The sequence below is a fragment of the Hirundo rustica genome, chromosome 1 (assembly GCF_015227805.2).
Source record: "Hirundo rustica isolate bHirRus1 chromosome 1, bHirRus1.pri.v3, whole genome shotgun sequence".
NCBI classification, from domain to species: Eukaryota; Metazoa; Chordata; class Aves; order Passeriformes; family Hirundinidae; genus Hirundo; species Hirundo rustica.
Genome location: NC_053450.1, coordinates 53,503,898 through 53,517,080, shown reverse-complemented (window position 1 = coordinate 53,517,080; position 13,183 = coordinate 53,503,898). Strand labels below are relative to the sequence as shown.

Here is a 13,183-nt window from a genome sequence, read left to right as displayed (position 1 = left end):
CAAAAACAAAACAAAACAAGGATCAGGTGCCGCGCTGTGACAAGTGTCACATCTCAGGGAACCAAGGACGCTGGGAAATCTGTATCACTAAGGCAAGTAAATACAAGTAAAGATCACTAATAAAAGTAAACAAAGAGAAGGGAGGGCTGCGGTCTGGTCAGTCCGAGTGACAAATTTGAAATGAAGATTACAAAATGTTACGGATGCTGTTACGGGGTCAGGACAGGACTCCTTTTCGGGAGCCACCGATGCCACCCTCAGCTGCACAGGCTGTCACCGTTTGCACATCCAAATCTGTGCCGCTGCCAGCTGTGCAGCCTGCCATGCAGCTGCCCCAGGAATTGTTTTCTTTTTCTGGTGCCATCATGTGGCAAATTCTTGAACTCTTGTTCACAAAACCAAAACGCTCCCAGTTGTGGAGCCAGCAGTAGCAGAGAACAGCATTCTACTGCTTCTGCTTCTTGTGTCAGCGCCCCTCAGGTCACCTTCACTTAGAGCACCTATTAAGCCAGCTGAAGGCTTGGTGTCATCATTGCACCCAGAATTTGGTGGAATTATCACCAGAGCGGCTGGGTTCACTGAGAGTAATGAAACATCCACAAGTCCAGTAAACATCAGACCACGCGGAACTACATTTTCTCAAGGCTACTGCACAACTTTTTAGGTTCTAACTTAAAGCTCCAGCATCTCTTTGCCCATGGTTATCTTGTTAAAATTCCCCAGGATCTTAAAACATATATTAAAAAAAAAAATTCTTAATTTTCATTCTGTGTTACTGTACGGCTGACAAATATAAATCCATTCTAGATTATTATCTTGCAGAATATAAATGAAATGTCATGAAAGCAAAAGGTCAGTTTTTAGGATAATAGTATTTATAACTGTTTTCTAAATTTTGTTATAAATTACTCCGGCTAAACAACAAAAACCAGTATTCTATCTCACTCTGGCTACACCATACATTTTTTGACACAGGATTTATTTTACAGGTAGGTTTGACCTTTTAAATACCTGAAGGTACAGATATGCTAAACTATAGACATTTAGAAACCATGAGTTACATAATTAGATCAACAAGAAATTGCATTTTTTTCCAGGTAATTTAGGTAATATTATATATTCAACACTGATTACAGAGGGGTGTTCATACACACTCTAAAAATTATTTTCCTACCATGCTACTTTCAATACCTAGTTCAAGGCTTCCCCTCACGAAAAATACTAATAACTGCCTGCTTGTGTTTTTCATGCACTGATTTCACTCAGGCCAATGGCACAGCGTGCCAAAGGATGTATTTTCAAAATATTAGGGGGCTGTTCTGTTTTTGTCACCTGACAGCTCTTGCAGTCCTCTCATTTGCAGGTAAATGCAGAATTGTCACCCCTACTCGAAACTCACTTTGAATAGCTGTGTGTTACTCAGCACCAGCTCACAGGGGAGAAAAAAAATAATCCCCTGGGACACTGATGAAGGAACATTCGCTTTCCAGGCGGGAATATTTAATACCGGCATGCCTACACTGCAGGGGTCAGGATGACATGCGAATTGGAGGAAGCCTGGTCTGTGTGTTTGAACAGCAGCTCCTTCACCTCCCAGATTCAGGTTTTGTAAAAACCAGCAGGGCAGGAACCAGAGGGGCCATGCCACTGTTCTGACTGGGGATGCATTCAAACAAAACGTCAGCAGCTGGAGAGCCCCGCGTGCAGAACACCGAAACAGGGCTGGGGAGCAGCCTCACCAAGGAGTGCACACAGGAAGAGCCTGGGAGGAGAAAGGATGTGCCCGAGCTGAAGGGCAGAGGATTTCCCACAAGATACATCTCCAGGAGCGGGAGATGCCCTCGCCAGCCCAGCCCTGAGGTGCAGGCACTGCCTGGGCTCAAGCCATCCCTCCCACGCCGCTCTCTGACTGAAACCCGACGGATCCCAGCCCTGCTGCCCAACCCCGAGGGGCCACAGCCCCCACACCAACCCTGAAACACTGAGCTGACATCTTGTGCCTTTCTAATCCTCATATACTAGTGGGTAGCAATATTTATTGGAAACGTGGACAATTTTAACCTCTACTAAAATTTATCAAAATTACAGGCTTCAAATTTGCCGCTACCGTTCCTACAGCTGGGCAGCTTTAAGGGCTGCAGCCTTAAGCTGGTGGTGATTGTCACACATATCCACGGTTTATGCAGACCTGCCACCGTGGTAAAAATCACAATAAAGCATAATAAACACAGGTTTCTCTGAGTCATGCCTGAAAATTTAGCAGTGTGGCAAGGAAAAGGTCATGAATCAAGAAACTTGGGGAAGAAAGTATAAAGCAGGGCCAAGGCAGACACAGGTAAAAAATGCAGACCTTTTCTTGCTTGCACTTGGCTAAGGCCATCAGATCCCTGCCAGTCTCTATTTCTCCTGTGCCCTCTCTCACTCCTCTCTGAAACCTCAGCCTTTTGTGCCTGACCTTTGGAACTGGAAGTGACCATTCCTCCTTGGCCTCCTCGCACCTCGCCCTCTCCAGGCACGGCCACGGTACTCAGAGCACAAAGCCAGGAGACAGGCGCGTTAGAGAGGAGATGCTCTCTGCCAAACCTGCAGCAGTTGCAGGGAAATGAGGGAGAAGGTGTTCTGGCCCCATGCCTGGCAAGCCCCAAGGAGTGCCTGGCAGCTGGCAGGTGCTGGCCCAGCACAAGAGCTTCCCCTGCCCCCAGCACCACGGGGGTTTCTGAGGTGGCTGCAGTGCCTACGCCCCCTCCCCTCCCTGCTTCACAGGTGGCCTCCTTCTGTACTGCCAGTGAGTCACGGCAGGTAAGGACCTCGCCCTGGATGTGTTTTTTGAAATCATGAAAACAGATAAAGGTGGGGAGTTTCACCCTCATTTCCCTGCAACTCTTCTCCCAGAGCCGCTCTCTTTCCAGGCTGGATGTCGTCACCTGCTTCACAGGATTCCAGCATTCCCACAGGAGAGATTTGCCTTGAAGTGAGTTTTTTGGTAACTCTTATGTTAATGCAGAGCAATCTGACACTTTTCCTCGGGATCTGGAAAGCTAAGGTGGCAACTGGAAACCCCCAAAGTGTGAATACAGTTCAGGGCTTCTTTCTTGGTGCGTCAGCAGCTATAAATCCTAACAATGCTCGTAAATGCACAGTGACTTTAAAATTCTTAATTCCAACGACTCAATTTGTTATCTCAAACACACACATATAGCTTCTACCGGTAGGGCATGACAGATGGGCTTTGGTTCTGGTCTCTGTTAGTGCTCTGCACTGTGGGAACAACTTAGAATGAGTGAAGCCACAAGTGATACTGGATTAAACTGTTTCTGACAGCAGAGCTGGGCTGTGATTGTGTGCCTGACAACTGCTTTCACCTTCAAAACGTAAACACCACCTCTTCACTCCAGCTATGAAGGAAACCTTAACTGCAAGAAAAATGTGACTAGACAAGGAAACTTTCTTATGATGCTTCAGTAGAGCCATGACACCAGTCCAAAGGTGAGGCAAACCTCCTAACTGGCATACTAGAAAACTTATTTAAACATGAAGTCATAACATCATAAATTTGCCTATTTTTTTTTTTTTTTTTAATTCTTGCTTTCAGCTGACCACTGCCAAACTCCTTGAAGGAATGCAGGATAAAAGTAAGAAAGCCTATCTGTTTATGCATGGACTCTGTGTGACCATTCTAAGCATTAGCACTTACTGTGTGACAGTCTGCATGGCAGGTGACTGTATATAAAATGGGCTTAAAAATGCGCAGCACTGAGGAAGGTTCCACGAGATGGGCATCTGAAAAGAATTAGGGAATTGCCAGACGTTGTCCTCTCCTTCTAGCTTTCTGCAAAACTCCATCAGTTTTCCCTAAATAAACTATGCCATCTGTCAGTATTTCCTATGATAGAATCACACATAAGATGGAAATTACTCACTAAAAACTCATCCCGGATGAAGAACTTGGCTCTTGTGACTTTGGGGTCTTCTCCTGCATCTGGTGTTGCTGTTCAATTAAAAACAAATGACATCAGAAACACGAAAACCAAATAATCATCTGTTTATAACAAAAGATTTAATAAGGAGCATGTAGCCCTTCAGTACAGAAACTGAAATGTTAAATACCAGAGGACGTTCCCAGTAGGTAATTCTAAAATGAAGAACACTGTAAAACCTGACTATGCATACAACATATTTTAGGAAACTGAAAACTGCTGAAATCATTGCAACAATGTCATTGGTCATATCACAAAAAGGCTTACTCACATCCACAAGTTTGTTCGTATAGATATAAAACAAGTGGGAGTTAGAGTTTAGCTTTTATCAGAAAATATAACTAGAAAAAGCAGCTGAGCTGTTCAGTTTCTGCAGCAGAAAAGCATCTCCTTCAGCTTCAGCAGGCAGGATTGTGGGTTTAAAAATGGTTAGTCCAAGATGACACTTGGAAAAAAATGATAGCATTGAAAGACCTTTTGATATATATATATATATAATGTATTTTATTTCCAGGCTCCCGTTCAGCAGAATACTTCAGATGCACTGCCCATCAAGGGGTCTTGGATTAAATTCTGGTTGAGCAGGAGACTTGTTGGTCACTATTAACTGTCAGCAGATGAAGTTGTCACTATCTAGGCCATGCAATGATTGTATTTACTCCCAGAGTAAAAAACAACACAGTGAAGAGATAACCTATTTATTTCTTTTCAGTGTTATCTCTCATCTAGGATACCAAAATCAGATGCTTATAAACATAATGTTGTAAAGGACAGAATTTATCAGGATATGGAAATGTATTTTTTATCCATAGTGCTGGGGGTAAAATTAGAGCAACAGCACAATCAACAGCGTATTGGAATTCAGTGCTGCTGCCCTTAAATAATGTCAGCTGAAACTGAAGAATAAGTGAACAACTACAGGTTAAAAATAGAGAGCTGCTTCATGTGTGAATATTCTGGATCACTCTAGATACCCTCTGAGAAATACCAAAAGCTACTTTTTTTCTGACAATTGGCTAATTATTAAAAAAAAGCTGAAAATGCACTCAAACTCTATGTGGTGTATGTTCAAGAAGGGGAAATTTGGGTGATGGACATAAGATTTCTTCTGAAAGCCCTTAGCATTACAAAACATGCCAAATCAACTCGGATTTTAGGACAGTTCATTTATCCTCTGCACCTATAACTCAGAATCACACTCACAAAGTCCCAGACCTCAATGAAGGCTGAAAATAGCTTATCACCACCTTCACCTCTGTAACCACGGCTGCTGGTGGTGGCTGGTGGAGAACGAAAGCCTTTTCCAACAGGTGGCTGCAAGCACCACGCCTGGGACATCACTCAGGCAAGGCAGAGGTGAGTGGTCAGAAAGTTAAAGTTCTACCACTCTTTCTAGACAGACCTGAGACCTTTGGGGAGCTCTCTGCCTGGTAAACACCTGGCACAGTACCAGAGTTTACCTCTGCAGTATGTTACTGTGGTGCAGGAACCATTGCACTTCTTGAAGATGAGAAACTGATCGCTCCATCACCACGGCTCTCTTCCTATCTACTGATGCGGTTTTCCTCCATCAAAGTTCCCTTACTGGTCTGCTGAGCTTCCTATCAGTATTTCAAAACCTGAAATTTCCAGTGTTGGAGGATGCAGAATGGCTGCAAAGTAAGTCTTGTGAATTCCCAGCAAAGTCCAGCGCTGTTGGAGGCCCAGGCAGAAGCATCTGGGAAGGGGGAGATGTGTGGCTGCTTTGCTCTCCTTGGCCTGGTGGTTCCTCCCAGAAGGGGAGGGCAGGTGCTGTGGAGCTGGAACCCTCTCAGACCCTACCCACACTGGGTGCCTGTGAGCTGCAGGCTGCTGGCATGCTCCTTACCTGGCCAGCAGCTCATGCCAAGGAGCAGCGTGTGCCTGTGGATGCGTGTGAGAGCCAGACAGAGGGACAGGGACAGGAGCTGTGGGCTGGGCCATGCCAGCAGCCCCCATCCCAGCAAGGGGAAAAACCTTACCATCCTCAGGTACAGTATAGTGCGCGTATTCAGGAAAGTAATCTTCAATTTTTGATTTCCCTGCCAAGACTTTTTCAGCCAGCATGTCCTGCTTATTCAAGAATAAAATGATAGAAATGGTCCGTAACCACCTGTCAAAAACAAACCAAATGTTTGTGTTATCTCTGACACGTTCATCAACAACAATGCATCACGTTGATAGAAAATTTACTGGCTATCCCTGTGTGGACAGAGTGTATTTTGAAAATAGTGTAGAACATGCCTCAACAGACAAAAAAAAGATGACCTAAATGATTGTTTTGATTGTTCTGCACCTGTGCTGGTAAGTATATTTGTAGGGTCAGTAAATACATTTATAAAAACTGCAGTAGACATTGCTGAAGGGAGCAGTTTTCAAATTTATTTTTCTTAATTCTCTTTTAAGTATCAAATCGGGAAACTGACGACATTTTCTAGAAGCATCACAGTTCACAACCAGACATTATTGTCTGCCTTATTTGGTTGTGATAAAGAAAAAAAAGGGGAAAAAAACAAAACAAAACAAGAGGCTAGAAAGTTCCCTTCCTTCAGACTGCTCTAAGCTACAGTTCATCCACACAGATATCCCATCTTTTAGGGTGGCCTGTACGACACCTGATGAATGGAAAGAAAATAACATCTCTTTTCTTCCCCAATTAATCCATCACTGTGACAGTGTGCCTTGGGATGTGCAGCGAACACTCTCCCTTCACTCTACCTTCAATCACTTCTCAGCACAGAGCACCCTCACAGGTACGTGTTGAAAACTTCATCACCTGATTTTGCACATTGTTTTTATCCGTTCTCTACCAGGAGCCCATTTGGGTTGCTATTTGGTTACGTACCTAGATTTACAGGCACTGTGGCAGCATGGCAATTTAATGGCAGCTCCAGTGAGGTCAGGTCTGAAGCATCATCCCCCAGGGCAGAGGTACCTGTGCTCTCAGAGGTACCCTTACGAGAGCAGCTGCCCACTAAGGAACAAGCACGGCGAGCTGCTCGTGCCGCTGCGTTTGAGGAGGAGATGAGATGTTCCTCAGAGGATCCTGGTCTCAGCCAAGCAGCACAGATGATGCCAGGACAGGGCCTCCCCTACCTCCCTTGTAGCAGTCAGCCTGGGGGGCTTGCCCTTTCCCAGCTGTCCCCGTGCTCTGCATCATGTTGGCCTGAATGTTGAAATGCCACATGCAGTGTCCCCGTGCCACGGCCCCTGCCAGGGAGAGGTGTCACCGTGGGGACACGCTGAGACCTGGCCCAACCTGGGTATTTCCTGAATAAACAATCTGAGCCTACAGAAAGGAGAGTCCTATTCTGAAAGGAGCTGAACTGTAATTAAACTGGAGAGGAGAGGGGGGAAATGAGGTTTGTTTTACCTATTATTCCAGATACTTTTGAAAAGGTCCAGGGATTCCCGTAGTCTGTTTGTGTTATTGTCTTCCCTTATTACCATGTTGTAGCTGCTGCAAGCCACAACGAAGATGATAGCTGTGACATCTGGGCAGAACACACAAAAGAAAGAGGGAAAGAAAGGAGAGAGAACAGAACATCTCCGTTATCCCAGCACATACTCCTCAGGGTAACACTGCCATTACTCACCAATCAGCCCAAAATACCAGAAAGAAGTTTTCTATAACACTGGACTTCTGTACTAGTGAGGTACTGTGTGTGGATATGAACACTAAGCTGCTCACTGCAGGGAATAAGTTCAAAATAAAACACGGAGTATTTTCACTTACCATTAAAGCATTGGATCCATTTTCTTCTCTCATCTCTCTGGCCACCTACATCAAACATGCTGTTAAAAAGCCATAGGATGTTATATCACTTATGTGCACTAGGAAAAATCACACGAAGCATGCACAGCACGAGGGCTCAACCCAAAACTCTGACAGCCCCAAGGACAGGGGCAGTAAAATATCGCCTGAAGAGAAGAGAGATCTGCTGATGCTGCGCTGCATGCCAGAGACAGCTGCACTGCACCACCTGCCCTGCTCCGCCAGGAGAAGGCTACTGAACACATAAAATGAGAAATACACTCTTCAAGGACAAGTGCTGGCCTTTCCAGCCCACAGCAGCGCATATGGCATGTAATACTGTACTGTGAACAAGGACAGGTTTCAGGATATTTTGACGGGTCTTGGGGAGGGGACGCTTCTGTATGGAGGAGGACATGAGGCAGCTCGGCCCTGTCAGCACTGCCAGCTTTTTGGGCAAGAACTTGCAAGAGAAGCCAGTCTGACTGTGGGTGTTCTACAGAGACACAGCAAAAAGTTTCAACAAAAACAGGGCTTGCAACCCTCTGGAAGAAGGGAGCATTCCCACTGACTTCTGTGAGCTCCCATCCCCAAAGGTATTTCATGATTTTATAGTGCTATATCAATGCACCAGTTTTTACAAGCAGCCACACACAACCCTACTATAGAGCACTGCTAATATACATAACTCTTTTTGCAAAGTATGAGGCAATTTTACTAGGACCTATGGAAAGAGAGCTACAAAGCCAAATCAAACAACTAAAAACCATCCACTCCCACCATAAGCCTGCTATACCATACGTGCATGAACACAGGCATCTGAATGAAGCTCTTAAAAACAAGTATGATATTCATAAATCATTACTAATAGACTTACTGGAAATTTACTTTATCTACTTGAAATCTTGTTTCAAAAATCCCTGATGTCAACACTCTGCATCTTAATAGGTCCTGGAAATGAGAACACAGAAATTGATTAGTAAGGCTTTTTTTCCAACCTAATTTTGTTCTTAAAAGCTTGGCATATTATTTTCCATGAAAAGTCTTAAATGTTTCATTTAATGAAAGGTCAATCAGACCTGTTGGTAAATTGGCATTTGTCCGTATTGGCATGGTAGATAAACTTAATAATGATCACTGCAAGTGGTTTGTGCACTCAGCAAGCAGGAGACCCCATCTATGTGCTCCTTGCTGCCCACTGAAACCTGCTCTTGACGGTCATACACCTTGGTATGTGATGAGGATAATGAATTCTGAAGTTACATAAAACTAATTAAAATGTTATTCATGTTGTAAAGTCAGGTATTCAAATGTTAGAAAACTCCAGATTTACAGTTGCCCAGGCAACCTTAACTCTGCCCTCTTTTGTACTGAATGAGACAGGAATCCTATCAAAATAATAGCTTGTGACTGAGTAATTAAAGCTCTGTTACAGAGCACAAGGGAACAGACTTTAGGTCGTGCAGAAATATGGCATTTCTTTCCTATTTTTTAAACTAGCCATGCTTTACAACTTAACCAACTCTCCTTTAATAATTTAAAATAAAATAATTTCCTCGATTCTTGAGGTGAGTAGGCAAAAGCAATTTATGATGTCCCCTTCCTGGATGGAAGGAGGCAGCCAGTGGTGCAGAGTGCAAGCACAGCTTTTCTTTTTTCCCTACTACCATCTACTGCTTCTGGTAGCCAAGGCAAACCTTGGCTGCTTTGACAGCTGCATGCACTCAGCTGAAGGCTACTTATTTAATACTTCTAGTCATTTTATAAGTTACTGTCATTTTCTGTCACTTGCTGACTTTATGGCGTAAAAAAAGAAAACCAAAATCTGAAAGGAAGGGAAGAGAAGAAATAAGTGATTTTTTACCAGTTAATTCAGCAAGGCAACTGATACAGCGTAACAGGATGAAAACAAAAGCAAAGAGAATCCCCCTCTCAGAGCAAAAGTCTTCCACCTGCCAAATACCAAGGGCCTTTTCTGATCTTTCAAGACATTTCTCCCCAAAGGAAATATCAGGAAGAATTTCTAGGTGATGAAAGACTACTTCAGGTAGGGAACGGTCTCCCAGGAACAAACAGACCAACACTAACGTAAATAACAAAAGCAAAAGTGAGGCTTTTCTTCACTGACTTCCCTCTCCAGGTGAGTGATCTCGATGCTGAACCCATGAGGTCTGATGGAGCAAACCCCAGTGCTAATTGCTTTGGTCTGAAAATGTCTTGAGAACGTGAACACTTAATTGATCCTATATTGGGTCGACCATAGGACACGTTTGTGGTTATGGACCTAAACTAGGTCTGAAGAAACCCTGCATGCCTCCTTGGGTGATCTCTGGCAGGTCACCCAATCTCTCTGAATGTCACTCCCTGATTGCATAGTGAGTTTTGACAAATCTTTTTTTTAAGGGCATCCGCCTGTTACATGCCTTGCATGGTTAGACTGAATTATCCAGTGCAGGGATTCTCTTCTGCCACCTGTATTTGGAGTTTGTGATGTGGCCCACAATCTTGGCTGAGACTGTTAAATGACAGTGGGATAGCAGCACTGGAAAACAACTTCAGAATGTTTGCTGAAGAGACAGCAAGGGAAAGCACACAGCCTGAGCTCGGGGGAGACAGCCGAAGCCAACGTGGTGAAGCCCCTCTTTACTTCAAGGCTGCACCAGTTCAGCCTTGACAGGGATGTGTTTGTCATGAGAGCACTCCACCAAGATGTATCGCAGTATATGAGAAAAAAATGCACTGTCTTGCAATTAAGGCTTAAACAGAAACTCTGCTACCCGCAGGGGATGGGCACAGCCTGCAAAGGAGGAATCTGCAGGCCTGCAGAGAAGTTTGCAAGCTCTGCTGCTGCCACTGGTGCTCCCCCCTGAATCTGGACGCCTCATCCACCGCAAGCTTTTGCCTCTGAAGGACCCTTCTGATAGACATGGGAAGCCTCCCTCTGGGATCACCTCCACCACTGAAAGAATGCATTGCCTCTCTGTAGCAAAGGCTGGTGTAGAAACCGTAACTTTCTGTTCCTTTTTTCCGTTCACCGTTTTTTGTGGGACACAGAATGGGAAGCAGGAAGACAAAACTAACGTATTATAGGAATCACCGACCAAATGTTAAACAGTAAAAGACAAGTCTGCACCACCAAAATGCCTCTTCTTCTTTAATATCCATTACTTAAACTGCTAGACCATACTTTGCTATTCTGCCATATGCCCTGTTTCAGCTGCAGTGGGGACTAAACCAAATTACACAGAAAATCCGGATGAATGTCACTCTTGGTTCAGACCCTGCCCCATCATTTTTACTAACCTGATCTGTGGGTGTGTAGTCATCCATGCTGACGCTGTCAATTCTTTCTAAAAAGCTGGAAGAAAAATAAACATGCACTTAGATGCGTAAAATTCAGTCTAGTAGAAGGCATTTCACTACCTTTTCTAGTTTACACTCCTGCTGAGAAGCAAATCACAACTTGAATGGTAAAGTTAGGAGCCTGATTATTTTCCTGTTTTGCTCAGGGTTACATTTCATAAGCCAAACAAACATTTTACCCAGGCTTTGTTTCAATTCATCATTTTTAAAGTTATCATTCAGTACTCACAAGTGTTCAAAATGCAGTTTAAATGCTACAACTTTGTGAGGTCCACTAAAAAATACTACGACTAACCACAGATCATAACACCCTATGGTTGTTGAGACTTAAAAAAGATTTTGTGATTTGATACAGAAAATGTGGCTAAGGGGTGCCTTTATTTAGTATACTGCTGATCAAGTGTAATGTTATGTTAATTCTGGTCTCAGTAACGTTAGTAGAAATGCTTGTTGGTATATACAGAAAGCTTTGGACTGCCTTGCTGCCATCCAACACTGCAACTAAAGCACAGAAAGTGGAGGTTAACAAATCTGATTCTTTATGTCATTCACCACACACACAGAGTGAAAGAAAGACTTACAGCTGCAGGGAAGGGCGAGAGAAAAGAGAACCAGAAAAACAGGGAGGAACTACATTCTATGATTATTTAGAAGATTGTTCAAGCTTTAATTCTTTCCTAATATGTGTTAGAATGGCAGCACCTAAGGACACATAAATGTGATTTTATATTTATTGCTAAAAGAGGCAAGTTCTCCTGTCTCACTTCCACCCATTTCTTAGATCTCCTGTGAGCCCAGCTGGCTCATTTTCCCCAGACTGCCTGTAAGACTTAGAAGCTTTCTTGAATTTCTACACTGTTATTTGGTATTTGGCAGTGAATATCCCATTAGCTGACACATCTCACTACAATATTATCAAGATTCCTTTATCAAAAGGCAAGTTTTCCCCGATTTTTTTACTTGAGTGTGCATATGGAATACGTGTCCCACTCAATTGCAGTGGGAAAGAAAGAAAAAGCCAGTGAACTCTTGACTTAAAATGTAACTCACTGTTAACACAAGGGTCACAAACACTGGCCTGTTGAAAAAATAGCCCCCTAAAAGCAGTTTGTAATTCTCATAGCAGTTTCCCACGGATTTGAACTGAAAGGAAAAGAAAATACACTGCATATGCATTTATGTATAATATTTTTCCTTTTTGAACCTCCACTGTTACAGCAGGGAAACAAAATGCAGTATCTACAGTCCAGATTTTTTTTTTCTGGATGATCAAGGTGATGGCTAAGCACAGGGTTTAAAAAAATAAAAAAATATATCACTGTTTAGCACAAACCAATGGGTGCCTGTTAGCAAAACTATATGGAAGAAATCCCAAAGAAAAAGCATCTTTTCACATATCCTCCTTCTTTGCCAAAAGCCTTATAAATTTATGTAAGGATATAGAAGTACATTTTTATAGTCAGCTACAGTCCCCAGGGGAAGGCAGCTGTATTCAGGCTGAATCTTTTGGTCAAATGATTGTCATCACCTTGACTGAGCAAGGTTTAACACCAGTTATCCCCACGGTTCATGCAGACACCAGAGCAGAGCGATGCGTTTTTAAGCGGCGCACCTATTACCAAGAGAACTCTCTCCTCGTGCTTGCAGCACAAAGAAAACCCAAAGCAAAAATGCCTCCGGTCTGAAACATCCTGATCAGAGAAATTTTCCTTAACATGGTTGTTCTTCTAAGCCTGTCCCAAAGTACAGACTATAGCTGACACAGAAAGGGATCTGCTTAACAGTGTGGACCAAAGCCAGTGTTTGTACACAAACACAACTCCATCACAAATTCTGCAAGACAGCGTGAACTGGTTTTTCTTGCAGAAGCATGTCTTGTGAAGCTGGTGTATAAATCAGAGACAATACATCTTGTCTCCACAATACCAGGACCATTTTGGCAGAACCGATCCAAAATAGTTCCACACGGTATTAAGTGCTAACTCACACCTTTCTCACCTGCACAACAAGTACGTAAGGGAGGTTTTTGGTTGTTAGGACTTGCATGTTTCAAATGGGCAAACTACGGTAA

The 13,183-nt window shown here is 43.5% G+C and overlaps 1 protein-coding gene across 3 annotated transcripts in view; it reads right to left on the bottom strand.

Moving 5' to 3' along the window:
* The window catches only part of GNAL (G protein subunit alpha L), a 177,509-nt gene that overhangs the window by 270 nt on the left and 164,056 nt on the right, over positions 1 to 13,183 (bottom strand). For all 3 annotated transcript variants that reach the window (XM_040062815.2, XM_040062822.2, XM_040062829.2), the window contains 6 exons: positions 11,053 to 11,107; positions 8,627 to 8,700; positions 7,732 to 7,790; positions 7,369 to 7,489; positions 5,978 to 6,108; positions 3,921 to 3,988 (listed from right to left, as the gene is read on the bottom strand). In XM_040062815.2, the coding sequence (XP_039918749.1) occupies positions 3,921 to 3,988; positions 5,978 to 6,108; positions 7,369 to 7,489; positions 7,732 to 7,790; positions 8,627 to 8,700; positions 11,053 to 11,107 (508 nt within the window). The remainder of the gene's footprint in view (positions 1 to 3,920; positions 3,989 to 5,977; positions 6,109 to 7,368; positions 7,490 to 7,731; positions 7,791 to 8,626; positions 8,701 to 11,052; positions 11,108 to 13,183) is intronic.